At 38.0% G+C, this 21,131-nt stretch overlaps 1 protein-coding gene across 19 annotated transcripts in view; it reads left to right on the top strand.

Annotated features, from left to right (window-relative positions):
- The window catches only part of EPB41 (erythrocyte membrane protein band 4.1), a 181,542-nt gene that overhangs the window by 60,613 nt on the left and 99,798 nt on the right, over window positions 1-21,131 (top strand). For 14 of the 19 annotated variants that reach the window (XM_027518301.1, XM_027518309.1, XM_027518327.1 and 11 more), the window contains exon 2: window positions 19,089-19,566. In XM_027518301.1, coding sequence (XP_027374102.1) covers window positions 19,096-19,566 — 471 coding nt within the window. In that variant the 5' untranslated portion in view covers window positions 19,089-19,095. Of the gene's footprint in view, window positions 1-19,088; window positions 19,567-21,131 lie in introns of those variants that run through there. The other 5 variants (XM_027518448.1, XM_027518438.1, XM_027518362.1 and 2 more) reach the window with 2 other exon arrangements.

The following is a 21,131-nucleotide window of genomic DNA, read 5'->3' as shown; positions in this document are numbered from 1 at the left end:
TTGTTTTGTAATTAAATAACAAAAACATTTTCCTGTGAGCAAATGTTTTTCTTTCAGATAGTATTTGTAAGTTAAAAAAAAAACCCAAAACTTTAGAAGAGTAACACAAAGTTTCTAATATATTGCCCATCCTCAATTTATCCTGAAAGAAGGAGTTAACATGTCCACATCTGTAGTATCTGAGTATCTTGTTAATGTAAATAAACCTTTTGTATTCTTCTCGAGTGTCTGGAGTATCTTAATTTCTTTATCCTTCACCAAATGATGTACGATATCTCTTATCATGAGGAAGATAGTTTCTGGCCTTTAAGCCTATCAGTATCAGTTTCTTTCATTTGCTCATTTATTTCTTCAACTGATATTTATTGGCTCCGCATTCTAGGTACCAGGGATGTAGTAATGAATAAAATAGGCAAAATTCTTTTTTCCAGTGGAGTTTCAGCTGGTAAAGAATCTGCCTGCAATGCAGGAGACCTTGGTTCGATCCCTGGGTTGGGAAGATCCCCAGGAGAAGGGAAAGGCTACCCACTCCAGTATTCTGGCCTGGAGAATTCCATGGCCCGAATAGTCCATGGGGTGGCAAAGAGTCAGACACGGCTGAGTGACTTTCACTTTCATTTTGTATATTCTAGTGGGGTAGACAGACAAAAAACAAACTAGTAAAGACTATATAGTATGTTCTTGCTGCTGCTGCTGCTGCTAAGTAGCTTCAGTCGCGTCCGACTCTGTGTGAACCCCTAGACGGCAGCAGGAGTAGTAATTGCTATGGAGAAAACTAACGTAGAAAAAGGAGAAGTACAGTGGGGACTCCAGCTTAGGTAGGCTGGTTGAGTAGAGCCTCACTGAGAAAGTGGTATTGGAGTAAAAACCCAAAGGAAGCAAGCCTTGTGGCTACCTGGGCAGCAACTTTCCAGGCAGAGAGAACAGCACGCACAAAGGCTGCGTGCAGAGTGCCTAGCGTGTTTCAGGAACAGTGCGAAGACCAGTGTGGATGGAGCAGGGGAGGTGGTGGGAAAGACTTGCTATTTTTCCGAATGGTATGAAATGTCCTGGAGGGTTTGGGGGCAGTGGGTAGGATTTCCCGTTCCATTTGGGTAGACTGTGGTGTTTGGATTAAAAGCATCGTTCAGGGTATTTGGTGTTAACTTGAGATCATTGTAGCTAGGAAGGAGATTCATTTTCCTTAACTCTGTCTCGTGCATTGTTAACCTGAGTTCCAGGGGAACTCTGAGTTAGTTTATAGGGATAAAGCCTTATGTTGATGAAATTAAAGTAGCATTGGTCTGAAGGTTTCAAGGCCTGCATTCCTACCACCCAGACTTAATTATTAGCTGAGTTAATAGTTATTAAGTTATTTGTTATTTAAGTTGCTATTAGCTGAGTGACCTTAGGTAAATGACTTTGCTTATCTTTTTTTGAACCATAGTGACCTTGTATTTCAATGAAAGATAGTTGATAATTAAGGTATTTTTCAGTTATACATTTATTAATACATGATTTTAATAGTGATACCAAACTAACTAAAATGAAGGAATAGCCATTTCAACACTGGGTTATCAGTCAGAAAACAAAAAATGTATTCCTCTACTGGATCGTAAATTCCTTGAAGACATGAATGAACTGTATCTTTTTCATTTTTGTATTCCCTCATGTATCTAGAAAGTGTTTTTATTCGGCAATAACCTGAGTGTCAGTCATTGTGATAAACACAAATGATGTAAAGATTAGCAAGAGAGATACAATTGCTGCCTTTGTAAAACATTTTAAATAAGCAATTGCTATAAGGACAGTGTAATATATATGAAAATATTAGAACTGCAAGGGCACATGCAAGTGAGGATTTGAAAAGTTAGAAAGGATGTACTCTCCCCTTTAAAAAAAAAGGGAAAGCACACATAAAGTTTACCATCTTAAGTGTACAGTTCAGTGGCATTAAGTATACTGACATCATTGCACAGTCATTACCACTGTCCATCTCCAGAACTTCTTTATCCCAAGCTGAAACTCTCCCATTAAACCATAACTTTCCATTCCTCCCTCCCCCCAGCTCCTGCTAACCACTATTCTACTTGCCCTCTCCATGAATTTAACTACTCTGGGAGCCTTATGTAGGTGGAATCATATAATATTTGTCCCTTCGTGTCTGCCTTATTTTACTTAGAATAATGTTTTCAAGGTTCAGCCATTTCATACTAGTATATGTTAGAATTTCATTTTTTTTTAAGACTGAGTAGTGTTCCATTTCATATATACACCATATTTTATCCATTCATCTTACTCTTGCTTTTATATTTAGATAACTATAGTTTCTCCCTTCAGTCTCTAGCCTCCTGGAAAAAAAAATGAGAAAAAAATCCTCACCTCTTTTGATGGATTATCTGCAGTTATGGTTTCGAGACTACTCATTATTCTGGTCATTGGATATTCTCGGTTTGGTTAATGTCCTGCTTAAATTGTAGTGCTCAGAATGAAATAATACTCTGTGGTTAACTATAAGGAATGCAACAGTTCAGTTAATTCCATAATCTGGATACCACACTTTCATCAAGATTATGTTAATCTTTCTAGAAACCACACTGCATTTTTGGCTCATAAGAAATCTTTTAAAAATAATGCTACCAAGTTGTCTTTCCCATAATATAATTATGTAATTCTTAAAAAAATTTTTTTGTAAAATGTTTAAGAAATAGAAGGAGATAAACATTCCCCAGTTTACAAAATAGAACATAATTGATAAAGCTGAGTTCCTGCGGTACCTGTCTCCATTCTCATTACTCTCCCGCTCTTCAAAAATAACCACTCTTTTACATTTTGTGACTGCATTTTTTCGTACTTTTGTTACCTATGTGTTTCTAAGCAGTTTATATGATAGTGCATGTTTTTCAATTCTATATAGGTAGTATTACACAAAACATACTCTTCAGTATGCTTTTTCCCTCAAACGTGACATTCCACTGTGTTCATATGTATAGTTACAGTCCATTTTCACTGCTATAGTTCCATCCTATGAATTTATTATTAATAACTTCATCTGTTTTCTGATTTTTTTTTTATTAAAAAAATGTTTGGGGGGGTTGCACCACACACCATGTGGAACCTTAATCCCTTGGCCAGGGATCAAACTTGTGTCCCCTGGATTAAAAGTACAGACAGAGTCTTAACTACCGGACCACCAAGGAAGTCCCCATCTGTTCCCTGATTGACGGACATTTGTTTCCACTCTTTTTCTTTGTCGTTATTTTTCAAGCTTCAGTGTGGAAACCTTACATTGTTTTAAATTCCTTCTTGTTGGTTTTGATGCATCTTTCCAGCTTGAGATATTTTTGAACTCTGATTCAGTCATACTAACTGTGAATTTGGTAAAGACTCAGGTTTATTAGTGAATCTTAGATCAAATTTGGCAAGTCACTTCTGAACTTTGAAATAAGGTTTTTCTGGGATTGGAGAACTAAACACATTTTAACATATAAGGTTACGTATAATAGCCTAAATTATCTTTGATTATAAACCCTCCTTTATGTTGTTTGGTTTCAAAGAGCACAGTTAATTTTGTCTCTGGCACACATTAACACTATTCTGTTTTTCTCTCAAAGCTATAGTCTGAATTTGACCTTCCTTTTTTCGTCTCTTTCCTCCCCTCTCCTTTCTTTTTTGCCATTTTTAGAAGTTTTGTTTTGTTTGTTCTTTTTTTTTTTTTTTGCCTTCGGGTGTGGGGGAATCACACTAGCCTTTGTTAGGGTTCAGACTGTTGATCATTTTTGTAAGTAGTCCTTTGGAATGCTATTTTTAAAACTTCATTATATATTTCTATAATCTCCCTGCTGTTCATGACTGTCTCTAATACTTTCCTCATGTTTTCTAAAAATTTCTGATCATGTAGAGAAAATTTCACTGCCATATCCCCAGGGCCTAGAAAAGAATCTGGCACTTAATGTATATCTGTGAAATGTAATGAATGAACTTTACTTTCCAGAATTGCCTTATCCTTACAAATTCTATATGCGTGTAGATTCCTTGGCCATGCAGTCATGCCTTACTTTTCTTTAAGTGTTTACAGATTGGTTTATGGGGACTCCCCTGGTGGTCCAGTGGTTAAGAATCTGCCCTCCAGTGCAGGGAAACAGGTTCGATCCATGGTGGGGGAACTGAGATCCCACAGGCTATGGGGCAATTAAGCCAGCCAGCAGCCACAACTAAGACCCAATGCAGCTAAATAAAATAAGTTTAAAACAATTAAAAATTTGTTTATAATAAGCTCACATATTTGACTATGACCTACCTCTTTTCTCAGTACAAAAACTTTGTGAGGAATTCCCTGGTAGTCCGGTGTTTAGGACTCCATGCTTCCACTCAGGGGGCCTGAATTCTATCCCTGGTAGGGGAACTAGGATCCTACAAGCCACTTGGGGTGGCCAAAAAAAAAACTTTATGAAATTATTTTTTCTGTCAAGTTTCCTGATACATTCATGTCACCAACAAATTATTCTGTATTGCTCAGAATTAAGAACACAATAATAGGACATCTCCTTTTTGAGAGAGAAAAATGTCATCAAACTTAGTCAATAATTTTACTGAATGCTTTTAGCAAATAGTGGATTGTTTGAAATACTCCATCATTATTGAATCTTGTTTCTGTGCCAGTGTTAACACTGTATGAGAAAGCATTTTATCTTCTGATAGACTGTAGTGTATTTTTCACATTTAACAATACTGAATGACAGCCACAGCACATTTTCCAATCTTCACAATATCTGCTAATGCAAGCTATGATCCAGTGTTTTATTCATACGTACACTCTAATCAGATGACATTTGATATTTAATTATTCTACTGTAGTTTTCTGGCTAAAGTGAAGTTTGCAGTATAATAAATCTTAGGGAATTTCTTGAGTTTAAAATTAGTAAGTATTATTAGATTGAATTCTCTAAGATAATAAAATAAAAACAAGAGTGTAAGAAAAGTTCCATAGTCTTAGCCAAACCCCCTTTGCAGCTAGAAATTTTCGCGTATCTGCCTTGAGATTTTTGATGCTATTAAGTAGTTCTCCTCCTTTTCTGTTACATTTTCAGGCTAAATTGTTACTTTGTTTTTGGTTTTCCAAAAGAGTTTATATGAAATGTAACACTTTATATAAATAATAGTATTAAAGACTCTTGATCTCTACTTGTAAAGAAAGAGAATGTCATTATATTGGAGTGATTTATCTGAAAGTCATCCAACAGTCTCAACTAGTCACAGTATAATGGTAACCTCAAAGGTTTATATTTGAAGGGCTGAAGTAGATACCACAAAATCCATGGGACTAAATTATTTCAATGAATAATGTGAAGCATTAATCTTACTCTTCCTTTGCACTTCTTTTATTTTTTACACAATTTTAACACATTTGTCAATTTGACTTCCTATTCAACGGTAGACTAACAGCAGATTAGAAAAGGAAATGTCGGAAGCTACTCAAAGCTATGGTTTTTCCAGTAGTTATGTATAAATGTGAGAGCTGGACCATGAGGAAGGCTGAGTGCCGAAGAATTGATGCCTTTGAACAGTGGTGTTGGAGAAGACTCTTGAGAGTCCCTTGGACTGTAAGGAGATCAAACCAGTCAATCCTAAAGGAAATCAGTCCTGAATATTCATTGGAAAGACTGATGCTAAAGCTTCAATACTTTGGCCACCTGATGTGAGGACCTGACTCATTGGAAAAGACCCTGATGCTGGGAAAGATTGAAGGCAGGAGGAGTAGGAGATGACAGAGGGATGAGATGGTTGGATAGCATCACCGACTCAATGGACATGAGTTTGAGCAGGCTCCGGGAGATGGTGATGGACAGGGAAGCCTGGCGTGCTGCTGTCCGTGGGGTCGCAAAGAGTCAGACACAACTAAGCGACTGAACAACAACAACTCATTGGCAGACCATCTTGACATCAGCAAGAAATACAAGTTAATTGTTGAAATGAACAAACAGGAAAACTGTTAAAGGCAGATACATACATAACCCGCCCCCCCACCCCAGTTCTCAGGTATCCATATGGCAGAGTTCACCATCCTTATAAACCCAACTAGTCCTTGAGGACATTAGCTCTGCATAGTAATTGAGGTTCATAATGATGACTAAGTCAATAAAGATTTAATATGTTCTCTGGGTTTTTTTTTTAATGAAACAAGGGGCATATAATCCATTTAATAAAGATCTCCGTTCAGAATGGCTAACACATTTTGACAATTAAAGGGAGTAAAACTCAGTTCTGTGAGAAATGAATGTTTTGGTGTCACATCTTCAGTGATTCCTATTGTGATAGCACTATCATGAGGGTAGTGCACTCTTCTGGGAGAGCCCAGGTATTATACTTTTAGAATATGTCTGCTGCTGCTGCTGCTAAGTCACTTCAGTCATGTCCGACTCTGTGTGACCCCAGAGATGGCAACCTACCAGGCTCTTCTGTCCCTGGGATTCTCCAGGCAAGAACACTGGAGTGGGTTGCCATTTCCTTCTCCAGTGCATGAGAGTGAAAAGTGAAAGTGAAGTCGCTCAGCCGTGTCCTACTCTTTGCGGTCCCATGGACTGCAGCCCACCAGGTTCCTCCATCCATGGGATTTTCCAAGCAAGAATACCGGAGTGGGGTGCCATTGCCTTCTCTGAGTATGTCTAGACATCATCTAAGTACAAGCTTGAATTCTGTGGGGAACTAAAGAGTATATTTTGGTCTTCTTAGAAGGAGATGAGTAAGAGTTTGTTTATTTAAAAATATCTTTGAATGAGTTGGTTCAATGGTGTTAGTCACCATGGAAATGACTTAAATTAAAAATAAAGTTGTTGAAAACAGCATGTTCATGCTGAGTGACATTCCTGATTCACTCAATATGGCAAGAAAAGTTCACATAAGGAGTACTTTAAGGTCCAAATAATTTGGGGAGGATGAAAGAAGAATCACAAAGAACTTCTTTTGTGTATTTTAAGCTACCATTTTAATATTTTACATAAATAGTTTTCCTATTTTTCTAAAAGTGCTAATTAGCTTACTTAAATTGAGTTACAAATGAAAAACACTTTCCCTGTGGTTTTGAGGAGAGTGACTTTATTGGGAAACAAACTATTGATTTTATTGGGAAACAAACTATTTTATAGCAGATTTTCTGACACTTCAGTACTTGAACATTGTTTTCTTTCTGTGTGAAGGAATGTTACTGAATTCTGTTTTCTGACTAGAGAAGTAAAATGGCCTTTTATCCTTTTTTTACTTTTGGTTTTTCCCCTCTTATTTAAACCCAAATAGTAACTCTGACTTTATAATATAGTCTTTTAAAAAATAACCCAATTGCACCACTATTCTAATGTCCCTTTGTTTTTTTCCTTACCTTCCTTCCTATCTGTAAAATCTTAGCATTGGATGGAACCTTGTTTTTCCGTCGCTAATTTATGTCTCACTCTTTGCAGTCCCATGGACTGTGGCACACCAGGCTTCCCTGTCCTTCACTATCTCCCAGAGTTTGCTCAAACCCATGTCCATTGAATTGGTGAGCCATCCAACCATCTCATCCTCTGTTGCCTCTTCTCCTTCCCTCAATCTTTCCCAGCATCAGGGTCCCTTCAGTTCAGTTCAGTCGCTCAGTCGTGTCTAACTGTTTTTGACCCCATGAATCGCAGCATGCCAGGCCTCCCTGTCCATCACCAACTCCCGGAGTTCACTCAGACTCATGTCTATCGAGTCGGTGATGCCATCCAGCCATCTCATCCTCTGTCGTCCCCTTCTCCTCCTGCCCCCAATCCCTCCCAGCATCAGAGTCTTTTCCAATGAGTCAGCTATTCGCATGAGGTGGCCAAAGTACTGGAGTTTCAGCTTTAGCATCATTCCTTCCAAAGAACACCCAGGGTCCCTTAGAGGTCATTTAATGCAAGAACCCACTTTAGTGGAAGAATCCTTTCTCTGGCATCCATGACAGACGGTCATTCAGCTTTTAAGTAAATATTTCCAGTGATAATAAGCTCACTATTCCCAAGCAAGTCATTTAATTATTAGGTATCTCTAATTATTAGAAATCTCTTCCTTTTATATTGAGGTGAAAACTGTGTCTTTGTAATTTCCACTGACTAATTTGAGTTTTCTTTTAGGAATCACATAGAATTTGGCAACTCTGGAAATTTGTGAGGGCTGCAATCACTTCCCTGTTCTCTGTTCTCTTTTTCTAGGCTAAGTATCCCAGTTTCTTTCAATTATTTACCTTATGACATGTTTTCAAATTCCATCATCATTTTATATCTCTTCTTTGGACAGACTCTGGCTTCTTTAAACTGCCCAGAGCTGAATGTAAGGTTTAAGATGTAATATATATAACAAGAACTGAGACATTGTTACTTTCCATGATCTTGTGATTGGAGATTGTGGGCCAGGAGGTCAGGAATTACATTTATCTTTCTCAGTATTGTAGCCCACTGCTTACCATATTGCCTAGAATACTGTAACATTCTCAGAAAATATATGTTGAAGAATCAAATGAGCATTTTGGCCACTGTAAATCTAGAAATGTAGCTAAAGATTGTTAGCTCCTTTAGGATTTTATCTCTGTTGGAGTGTGTACAATCAAAACCTTAAAATTCTTATGAACTATTGTTAAATTGGGCTTCCCTGTGGCTCAGCTGATAAAGAATCTGCCTGCAATGTGGGAGACCTGGGTCCGATCCCTGGGGTGGGAAGATGCCCTGGAGAAGGGAATGGCTACCCACTCCAGTATTTTGGCCTGGAGAATTCCATGGACTATAGTCCATGAGGTTGAAAAGAGTCTGTCACGACTGAGCGACTTTCACTTTCATTGTTAAATTGGACAACCTCCATCCTGTATATGTATAATTAATGTGGTTAAACCTAAGTTTAACCTGATGCTGAAGCTCCAATACCATGGCCACCTGATGAGAAGAGCCGACCCACTGGAAAAGATCCTGATGCTTGAAAAGATTGAAGGCAAAAGGAGAAGGAGGTGCCAGAGTATGAGATGGTTAGCTAGCATTACTGACTCAATGGACGTGAATCTGAGCAAACTCCAGGAGATAGTAAAGAACAGGGAAGCCTGGCATCCTGCAGTCCATGGGGTCACAAAGAGTCAGACATGACTTAGCAACTGAACAACAACAAACGTATGCTATTATTTTTCCTATTTATTTATCCATTTGCTGAACAAATGTTTATTGAGTGTCTGCAGTGTTGTGCTAGGTATTAGGTTCTGTTCAAAGTCCTAGGTTCTATGCTGAGTAGCAGCACCAGTTCTGTTTTAGGTACTAAGTATACCATGGAAGAGAAAACAGCCCTTCTCTCAGGGCTATTACAGTGTGGCTGGAGGTGCTGGAGTGGGGCAGACAGACATTAAACAGGTAAATGACAAGTGTGATTGTATACATTGAGAAGAGGACTGTGAAGGAAGGAAGTAGGTACTGGGATAGAGAACTAGGGAAGGGACTTATGGACAGACTTATGTAGACATTAGGGTTGTCAAGGTAGATTGCTTTGAGGAGGAATTATTCAAGCTGAATTGCAAGGTATAAGAAGAAACCAGATTTATTGCAGGGGGTGGGGTGTATTCCAGTCCAAGGAAATTGCACGCACAAACGACTTTAGCCAGGAAAGCACTTGGCTAGCGTGACCATAGAATAGAGGCCAGGAGGAAAACGGAACAAGGTGAGGTTGTTGAGATCATACAAGGAGAAGTGAAGGAGGCTTGCACAAATGGGACAGTGGTGCAGAAGGTGGAAAATAGACTGGTTCTGAATCTATTTGGGAGGTTATAGGACTAACAGATGGACTTGATTGGGAAGGGAAATGGAGGAGGCTGAGCCAAGGATGGCACTTAGGTTTTCTGGTTAGAACATCTGGATGGTGTGTTTGAACCTGGTATAGGAAAAAGAATGCAAGAGTTTAATTTTGGACATGTATTGAAGATGCCTGTGAGATATCCATCTCACTTCTTTTCTCTTTTCTATTTTGGATCTAGTGCTAGACCTCTTCTGTTAAGCCATTTATCAGAGTGGGTTAATGAAGTGTTATAAAAATGCCTTCAGGCTCAGACATAAAATTGCCGGGGTTGTTGAGAAACATGCTAATGAGAACAAGCTAGAAAAACTAAGGGCAGTTGCAAGGCTTTTCAAGTTTATCTGCTCAGGATTGGTTTCATCTTCCCCAGGGATACCCACTGTGAATTTATTCACTGATAACCTGAATTTACCCAGTCATTTGTTGAGCTTCTCTCTGCGTCTAGGTCTGTCCTGCTTCCACTTTGTTTACCCGCTTCCCTGTTTAAAAATGCCCAGTGGTTCTCCACCACCTTCAGAATAAAGTCTGAACTATTTAGCCTTTCTTTCATAATCTTTCATAACATTCTTTCATAATCTGTTTTCTTTGTCTGTCTTTCCTTGTCTCCCCATTCCACCTTCACATACACTCCATGGGAAGAGAAATATGTATGTAAATTGTGAACTTGAAATTGGTGGCAATAGGGGTAGTCTTGGCCAGATTGAAAGCCTATCCATAAATTCTTAACAGATAGGAATTTGCTCCTTTCTTTCTCCTCCTCCTTCTTGAAATGTACTTGAATTACAATATTGTATTAGTTTCAGGTATACAGCAAAGTGATTCAGTTATATATATGTATTTTTTCTTCAGCTTATTTTCCATTTTGGGTTGTTAAAAGGAACTGAATATAGTTCCCAGTGTTATATAGTTGCTTATCTAATTTTTTGCATAAGAGTTTGTATCTTTTAGTTCAGTTCAGTCACACAGTCATGTCCGCCTCTTTGCCACCACATGGACTGCAGCATGCCAGGCTTCCCTGTCCATCACTAACTCCCAGAGCTTACTCAAACTCGTGTCCATTGAGTAGGTGATGCCATCCAACCATCTCATCCTCTGTCGCCCCCTTCTCCTCTTGCCTTCAATCTTTCCCAGCATCAGGGTCTTTTCAAATGAGTCAGTTCTTTGTATCAGGTGGCCAAAGTATTGGAGTTTCAGTTTCAGCATAAGTCCTTCCAATGAATATTCAGGGCTGATTTCCTTTAGGATGGACTGGTTGGATCTCCTTGTAGTCCAAGGGACTCTCAAAAGTCTTTTCCAACACCACAGTTTAAAAGCATCAATTCTTTGACACTCAGCTTTCTTTATAGTCCAATTCTCACATCCATACATGATCACTTGAAAAACCATAGCCTTGACTAGATGGATCTTTGTTGGCAAAGTAATGTCTCTGTTTTTTTAATATGCTGTCTAGGTTGGTCATAACTTTTCTTCCAAGGAGCAAGCGTCTTTTAAATTCATGGCTGCAGTCACCATCTGTAGTGATTTTGGAGCCCAAAAAAATAAAGTCTCTCACTGTTTCCATTGTTTCCTCATCTATTTGCCCTGAAATGATGGGACCGGATGCCATGATTTTAGTTTTATGAATGTTGAGTTTTAAGCCAACTTTTTCACTCTCCTCTTTCACTTTCATCAAGAGGCTCTTTAGTTCTTCTTCACTTTCTGCCTTAAGGGTGGTGTCATCTGCATATCTGAGGTTATTGATATTTCTCCCAGCAATCTTGATTCCAGCCTGTGCTTCATCCAGCCCAGCATTTCTCATGATGTACTCTGCATATCAGTTAAATGAGCAGGGTAGCAATATACAGCCTTGACGTACTCCTTTCCTGATTTGGAACTAGTCTGTTGTTCCATGTCCAGTTCTAACTATTGCTTCTTGACCTACATACAGATTTCTCAGGAGGCAGGTCAGGTGATCTGGTATTCCCATCTCTTTCAGAATTTTCCACAGTTTGTTGTGATCCACACAGTCAAAGGCTTTGGTAGAGTCACTAAAGCAGAAGTAGATGTTTTTCTGGAACTCTCTTGCTTTTTTGATGATTCAGTGAATGTTGGCAATTTGATCTCTAGTTCCTCTGCCTTTTGTAAAACCAGCCTGAACATCTGGAAGTTCACGGTTCACATACTGTTGAAGCCTGGCTTGGAGGATTTTGAGCAGTACTTTGCTAGCATGTGAGATGAGTGCAGTTGTGTGGTAGTTTGAACATTCTTTGGCATTGCCTTTCTTTGGGGTTGGAATGAAAACTGACCTTTTCTAGTCCTGTGGCCACTGCTGAGTTTTCCAAATTTGCTGGCATGTTGAGTGCAGCACTTTCACAGCATCATCTTTTAGGATTTGAAATAGCTCAACTGGAATTCCATCACCTCCACTAGCTTTGTTCATAGTGATGTTTCCTAAGGCCCACTTGACTTCACATTCCAGGATGTCTGGCTCTAGGTTAGTGATCACACCATCGTGTTATCTGTATCATGAAAATATTTTTTGTGTAGTTCTTCTGTGTATTCTTGCCCCCTCTTCCTAATATCTTCTGCTTCTGGTTAACCCAGTACTCCTGATTTATCCCTCCCCACACTTCCCTTTTCTCCTTTGGTAACAAGTTTGTTGTCTGTGTCTGTAAGTCTGTTTCTGTTTTGTGTATGGATTTATTTGCATTAGTTTTTGCTTCCACATATGGATGATATAATATTTGTCTTTTTCTGATTTACTTCACTTAGTGTGATATTCTCTAGGACCATCCATGTTGTACAAATGGCAATGTTTTATTCGTTTAGTGGCTGAGTAATATTCCATTATACATACACACACAACCCCCCACGTTTCCTTAAATCAGTCACCTGTTGTTGGGGGCTTGTGTCATTTCCATGTCTTGGCTATTGTAAATAGTGCTGCTGTGAACATTGAGGTACATGTATCTTTTCGGATTAGAGTTTTTGTCTTTTCTGGATAGATGCCCAAGAGTAGGATTGCTGGATCATATGGTAGCTGTATTTTTAGTTTTTTAAGGAACATCCATACTGTTTTCTATAGTGACTGTGCCAATTTACATTCCCACCAACAGCGTAGGAGAGTTCCAGATAGGGGTTTCTTTAGCAGAGAACAGTGGGATAGAAGTACCCAGATTTGGAAAGATAGACATTATTCTGGGAATTTACAATAGAACCATCAGCTTGTAGTATATTAATAGTTTCATTAAAACATGGTTTAATTCTGTGATCTGTGACAAAAAATTTAACCTCCCAGAACCAGTTTATATTTATCTGGGCAATGAAAACACCTAACGTTTAGAGTGATTCTAGGATAACGTGGTAAATTGTGTAATGTATGGTATTTCATAGGTACTCAATAAATGGTAGCTACTATTATTAGTATTTCAGTTATGATTCATTTTATTTTTATTTTTTTAGTTCTACCAGTTTATTGCTACCAACCCGTGACCCTCCACCCTCATGCACACATGCTCAGTCATGTAACACCATGGACTGCAGCCTGCCAGGCTCCTCTGTCCATGGACTTTTCCAGGCAAGAATACTGGAGTGGGTTGCCATTTCCTTCTCCTATGATTCATTTTAAATTGTACCTGTTCTCACCTTATGTCCTTGTAGCCCCATATCACCTAGTCTGGACTACTTAACTAGTTCTTGGATAGCTACAGTATTCTACTAGTGCTGGTTCAGTTCCTCATCTGGAATTTCATCTGTTCTTCGCACTTCAGGTTGCTTTCTATTGACATCTTGTGCTCACCCTCCAAAGCACAGCTTAAAAAACGGTTTCTACAAGACTTTTTGTGATCACTCTAGTTGAAAGTACTTTGTACTTCTCTGGTGCTTAATTGGTTCCACTCATGAAGCCTTGCCTGATTAAGTGCCAAGTACTACCTGTGTCTTGGTTATTTGTGTATATGTCTTATCTCCTTGAGAATTGTATTTTGTCCTTTTTGTTTCCCTCTCAGATGAGCCAAAACCTTATATATGATTAGCACCCAGTAAACACTGATAGATGTTCAGTGAACTAAGTTGAGGAGTATTACCAATAATTAAATTTTATCATTAAATGGTGCCTGTAAGGGAAATTTTCTTAGTCATTTCAAACTGTTGTGTTTTTACCAAGTTTTCCACCTAAAAAACATTAGTGGGGCACTGACTGTACTGTTAGAAAGAGATACCAAAAAAATGAAAGATGTCATCCAGCCCTTGCAATCTGCTCAGGATCAGGTTTGTGAAGATCTGATTTGCCTGAAGTCAACAGATGTACACTATTAAAGTAAGTGTATCTTTGAGAACAGATGGAGTATAATTCCTCGGGTTTGAAGGATTAGGATCACGATGGAATGAGACCACTCATCACTGTCTTCTTGGCTATGTTGATCTTTTATTCCCTTTTTTAAAATCAGAAGACATTTTTCTGACATTAAATAAACAGACAACTCCTTTTGGTTTTGTATCCAGAATAAAAATAGTATCATTTACACAGGAAGAGCCTGTTTATGGAGCATTTATCCTGTCTTTGCTGCTTGACTTTTTTGTATCTCTGTTCCTGGTTACCCATCCTACCTATTGTACTGTGAAGAACCTGGCTGCGTGTGTAACAGATTTGTCAGGATGAGTTTATTTGAGCTTTTAGGAAATGGCCTGTAGGACTTTTTTGTGTGTTTTTTTATTTTTTGTTTAATTCTCATCAGTCTCAGAGTTAACTGGAGATACTTGCCTGACTTATTGGTTTCAGTTGTAATATTCCCCATCCTCCCTACCTCCTTTTGCTCTTGTGACGCTTACTAAATGCATTGCTACCCACGTGTGCATGGCTGGAAAGGACATATATGAAAACTGTTGTTAATAATTAATTTTATTCCATTTATCCTTGTATAGACTGAATTGTAGTGTCTCTGCTGAAAATGTGTTGTCTGATTCCCTGGTTGTTTTCTTGCATTTATGGTATTACCTGAGGTTGGTTTCTGTGTGTTCTAAGAGAATTCTTTTACCCTTCTGCTTGTGTACCTGTTCTTTATAATGTGTTCTCATCTCTTTTTTACTTGTATTTAGCTTTTTTTTTTTAAGCATGAGTGTAATTATGTGTGGCAAAGTATATTGGTTTTATATTGATAGATATTGTTTTCTAATTCTTTATTCATATGTCTTGATCATTCCTTCCTAAATGTGGCAAAGAGGTTCATATCAATGGAACTGTCTAACCACCCAGGAATTGAACCCATGTCTCCTGCATTGGAAGCAGAGTCTTAACCTGCTGAGCCACCAGGGAAGCCTCACAAGAGATCATATCGATGGAGAAAGTCAGGTGTCAAGTAATCAGGTGTCAGGGCTGCATGGACAACTTGAAATTGCCACAGATCTGTGGTAGAAGGATTCGATTAACTTTTGATTAAATACCAAATGAGTTCTAAAAACATGTTAGTGGTCAGCTTCCACATTTAATAGTATACTGCATTCTTTGCTGATTCATTCATTAATTCAGCAAGCATTTGTTGGGCATTTATTGTGTCAACTATTTCTCGCTGTTCACATTCTACTTTCTGAAGGTAGCTTTCTCCCATCTTTGTTTCTGAGACATTTTGAGTATGTTTCCAAAGAGATAATAGTTTTCTCTGCCTTTCTACTCAAAGTGTGGTCAGTGGGCCAGCAGCCTTGGCAATATCTGGGAGCTCGTTAAAAATGTAGAGTCTTAGGCTCTGTTCCAGACCTGCTGAATCAGAATCTGTATTTTAAGATTACTGGGTGATTCAGCACACATTAAAATTTAACAAGCACACATATAGCATACAAATTGTAACCATGTGTGTGTTTTAAACAATTGAGTACTCATACTCATTCAGCTATTTTGAGATGACATCTTTTCATGGGAAAGAAATTATAGGAATATCCTTAGAAGATCTTTTCAGTTTTTTTAATGATAAAAAATTGAAAACACAAGAAAAATACTCTTTATTTATTGAAAAATACAAGTAAAAGATTGTTAGAATTGAATTTAAGCGATTTTCATGTCTGCTAAAATGTTCACGAAAGATTTATAATTTTTTATGGATCTTTGTGAGAGACCTTGTTGTAAAGTCTGTTGTGTAGGAACATTTCAATGTAGAAGTGGTTTCTGTGTCTTTTCAGTAAGATGAATGATAAAGTCATATCCAAAATCCGTGGAAAATAGCACTCAATCCTCAGCCTGTCCTCTTGTTTATTTTTGCGAAGGAAGTTTGAAGTAAATTGGTGCTCTTAAATCATAACTCTTTAAGAGTAACTGGTGGTTTGATATTCATGTTTTCTTTCTGGGTCAAGTTTGCTTATTTAGAGATTAAAGAAAAAGAACCTTGGAAAAATCAATTGCCTACTCCTAATATAAGGAGGAATTAAGACAAGTGTACCTCACTCAAGGGTAGCAAATTCAGAATATACATTGGTTGGTAAATGTTTAAGTAGTGTTTATAAAGGCCTTATTGTGTTTTTTATTAGCATAGACTAGTTTTGGTGACTTAGTAGATGAAACTGGAGAATATGCTTCTGTGAATATTTTGATTATTTAAAAATATTTTTAATGCTCAAAATAGAATAATTTGAGTAGATCAGCAGTAAGAACTCATATAAAGGCTTTTCCTTTTATTAATATGCCTTTATTTATTTCAGTATCACTTACAGTGGTTTGTCACCTACTATCAGTGTGACCTTGGGCCAGTTTTACTCTGAGTTAGTTTCTTCAACGATGAGATTAAGCAGTTCCACTTTCCCTTTCAGGGTTATTGAAAGGCTTACTTTAAATAATGTAGATAATGTCCCTGACCCCGGGGCCTGACACAGAAATAGTGCTTGATGCCATTAGCTTCCTTCCCTTTGCACTACTTTGTTCCACTTATACACAATTATTTAGATTTATGGCACCCCATTCCAGTACTCTTGCCTGGAAAATCCCATGGATGGAGGGGCCTGGTAGGCTGCAGTCCATGGGGTTGCTAAGAGTCAGACACGACTGAGTGACTTCACTCTCACTTTTCACTTTCCTGCATTGGAGAAGGAAATGGCAACCCACTCCAGTGTTCTTGCCTGGAGAATCCCAGGGACAAGGGAGCCTGGTGGGCTGCCATCTATGGGGTTGCACAGAGTCGGACACGACTGAAGTGACTTAGCAGCAGCCAGCAACATATTGTAAATAAGAATTCTCTTAAATATTCTTTCATTATACTGATTAAAGTTGAATCAAGACTATAAACTCCATGATGACATAGGCCTACTTGTTTTGTTTACTGTTGTATCCCTAGCATAGGACCTATGCATTTGAAGTAGATTTACTTAAATAATTTAGAGGAGACCTTTGCAGTTTTTGTCAAGTGTATTCAATTGAAATTAATTTATTCAACAGACTTTTTAAATACCTGTAATGTGCCAGGTACTATTCTGTCCTCATGGAACTTAAATTTTAGCTGGGGGGAAAGAAGACAAAAACCGGTTAACAGGATAATTGTAAATAGTAATAAATGCTATGAGACCATCTGGGGGGCCATTATTTTAGATAGGATGTGATTGGGAAGCCTTTGTAAAGAGGTGACATCTGAGCAGAGGCAGTAATGAGGAGGAGGGACCTGCTTTCTAATATACAGGAGTGGAAAATCAGAGAGAGAACAGCAAGTGTAAAGGGTCTGAGGATGGAATGGGCCAAATATGGTTCATCAGTTCAGATTTTTGGCATCCAAACTAGATGTACTTCATCTAAACAGCATGGAGCAGAAGCAAAGACAATGTAAACACTGCTTTTTGGGTGGAGTACTTTTAGGTATAGCAGTGAATCAAAATGTAAGGTCATTATTTAGTTCAGTTCAGTTCAGTCGCTCAGTCGTGTCCGACTCTTTGCAACCCCATGAATTGCAGCACGCCAGGCCTGCTTGTCCATCACCAACTCCCGGAGTTTACTCAAACTCATGTCCATCGAGTCGGTGATGCCATCCAACCATCTCATCCTTTGTCGTCCCCTTTTCCTCCTGCCCCCAATTCCTCCCAGCATCAGAGTCTTTTTCCAATGAGTCAGCTCTTCGCATGAGGTGGCCAAAGTACTGGGGTTTCAGCTTTAGCATCATTCCTTCCAAAGAACACCCAGGACTGATCTCCTTTAGAATGGACTGGTTGGATCTCCTTGCAGTAAAAGGGACTCTCAAGAGTCTTCTCCAACACCACAGTTCAAAAGCATCAATTCTTTGGCGCTCAGCTTTCTTCACAGTCCATACATGTGAAGAAACTCACACATCCATACATGACTACTGGAAAGACCATAGCCTTGACTAGGCAAAGTAATTAGTCAATTTCATTACTCAGTTGTTCCCTGGTATGGTGGTTACCCTTTAGTGACATTACTCTTTGGCATTATTATGCAACTTGACTAATAGCACTGGGAGTTGTGAGAGAAAGAAGCTGGAAATCAACAAGTTTTTGAATATGTGAGGCCTACAGCTTGCTTTCTCTTCTCTTACAGTTGAATCAGTATTTGCTTTCTAATCAATATTTTTCTTCTCTATTTTTCATCTTTATTTTTCTCTATTATCTATTTTCCTCTCTTGTAATAGTTACCTGCTGCTCTTAAAAATGATGAGTATTCTAAATCATATTTGTCAGAAGGAAAAAAGATCTTAAAAAACTTCAAGTCAGAGACTTTGGCGATTTAATGTTGTAACACGAAATCCTAAGGATTTGTTTTGTGATTATTTTAACTGTATACTTGTCATTGCTGTTGCCAAGCCTGATAAATGATCAGAATTCTACATTTCTGTTCTTAATATGCATTCTGAGAAATATAAACAATAAGACTGAAGAGCTGGGGAATCTTAATCCCATCATCTCTTGGGATGTAGAGAACTTTGCAGATAATTTCTACAAACCTTGTACCCGCAGATTGATGCTGTCAAAGAACAGTGTATAAATAAGATCTTTTTTTAGGAGGGATAAAACTGTGCTATACATAGTTTTGAGCTTTGAATTTAAAATATGCATTTCACTAAGCTGGCTTTCAGGGGGTCCTATTTTAAGCTAATTTCTCTATGTCATAACTTTAGCAAGTCAAGCATTAATAATTTATCCAGGGTGTATAGGTAAGATATTTTTGTGCTTTAATGGAAAGTCTCATGTTTAATGGATGAGAGCACTGTCTGTTGGTGGTTAAATACCTAAAGATACTAACTCTGTCACCCTTGACCTGATTGAGGGTTTTGCCTTCAGTAATGCGTTCTGTTTCTAAGAGACCCCCTTTGCCATCTTCTTTTTAATAGCAACATCATGACAACAGAGAAGAGTTTAGTGGCTGAGGCTGAAAATCCACAGCACCAACCGCAGAAGGAAGAGGGTGAGGGAGCCACAAGCTCTGGTCAACAGGAAACTCAGTTGGAAGAGGCTTCTCAAACAGCAGCTGAGGGAGATAATCAGTGTGAGCAGAAGCTGAAAACATCTAATGGAGACACTCCGACACATGAAGACTTGACCAAGAACAAGGAGCGGACATCAGAAAACAGGGGCCTGTCACGGCTGTTCTCCTCATTTCTCAAAAGGCCTAAATCTCAGGTATCTGAGGAGGAAGGCAAAGAAGTAGAGTCAGCTAAAGAGAAAGGTGAAGGAGGCCAGAAGGAGATAGAATTTGGAGCCAGTCTTGATGAAGAAATCATTTTAAAGGCCCCAATTGCAGCTCCTGAACCTGAGCTCAAAACAGACCCATCCTTGGATCTCCATTCATTAAGCAGTGCAGAAACACAGGTAAGAGGATGGGATTGAGAGGGAGGTGAAGGATTTCTTACTAGCTAGTTGATTGAAGTATTGTTAGTAATAAGTAACATAATGCTTTGGAGTTTCTGCTCTAAAGAAATTCACGTGGTCAAGATACTTATGTTACTTCCCTGGCAGTCCAGTGGTTAAGACTCCACCTTCAGTGCTGGGGTCACAGGTTCAATCCCTGGTGGGGAAACTAAGATCCCAGGTGCCTCTTGGCCAAAAAATGAAAACATGAAACAGAAGCAGTACTTTAACAAATTCAATAAAGACTTAAAAAAAGATACTTATACTGTCTAAATCAAAAAAGAGAAAATGAAAGAAATGTATCAAATGAATTTACATTTTGCTATAATAATGGAACAAGTCCAGGAGTTTTAATGGTGAGGGGGAAGGAAGTGAAGTGGTTCAGAGTTCATTTTGGTGGAATTATTAGAAATGGGATAATTTATCAACAAACGTAGTTCTTTTATGGAAATCTTTATAAAAGCCTTGGGATAGATTCAGGCCACCCAGAAGTAGGTAATAAGTTTGAACTATGTCTACCTTATCTTGTTGTTTTCTACAACTAGGTCATATTTCCACAGAGTGTAAGATACAGATGCAGGAATTTAGCTCTTTTATATCACCTTTGTAATATATAGTAGTTGTGGGGAGGCTTAATTGTTAGTGTAGTTAAACTGAGAATGAGTTGTGAGCCTGGTCATCGGTCCAAAACACTTGGGAAAATATTAGTACTGCAACTCAAACTATTTTCTAGGCATGTCATTTGTTTTCAGGCTTAATAAATTACAAATTAAGAGTTGTTTTCTAAGTATTTTATTTTTGAAACATGTGGGCATTATGTACATTGTAAAATGTGTAAGTCCTATATGTTTCTATTATAGGTTTCAGACTTGGGCTATATAGTTTTATTAGATTTAAAAAATAATACATGTATTTATGAAAATATTGCGTGTATATTAAAAGTTCTAAGTAAAATTTAGGATAAAGTTGTTATTATGTATTTGTTATTAGTTAAAGTAGGCTGAAGACAAAGTTTTATTTATAGTACATGACTAGAAGATTCAGTCACAGACAAGTGACACTTTTGCTTTATTAATTTTCTCCTCCGTACAATGAGGATAATAATATTCACCATACTTGGGCATTATGAGGATTAAAAAAGATACATATGTAAAGCTCTTGAGACATTGTCTGACATACTATAAGCACTGAGTAAATGTTAGTTGTTATTACTTAGTTAATAAAATATATAAACAGTAAAGGCAGAGAAACCACATATTTTAGTGTCATTAAATTAATTTAATTTTAGGAATACCAAAGGAGTTAAATTATGTTATGTTTCAGGAAGCCTGGTAGTTTCAAGAGGTTTTTAGCTGCCTTTTTCCCCCTTTGCTTTATGTACTGAAAAATCTCTATCTTGTTTTAGTTAGCATTTGAATCAGGATTAGTCTGTTTTGTCTAAAGATCATAACATTTGTACTAAAGTTGAAACAAATGACAAATTTTAGATTTAACTAAAATCTCATTCATCGATTTCATAGTAGAAT

Source organism: Bos indicus x Bos taurus, chromosome 2 (genome assembly GCF_003369695.1).
Source record: "Bos indicus x Bos taurus breed Angus x Brahman F1 hybrid chromosome 2, Bos_hybrid_MaternalHap_v2.0, whole genome shotgun sequence".
Classification (NCBI taxonomy): domain Eukaryota; kingdom Metazoa; phylum Chordata; class Mammalia; order Artiodactyla; family Bovidae; genus Bos; species Bos indicus x Bos taurus.
Note: the sequence above shows the minus strand (reverse complement) of the source record. Positions and strands in the feature narration are given on the sequence as shown.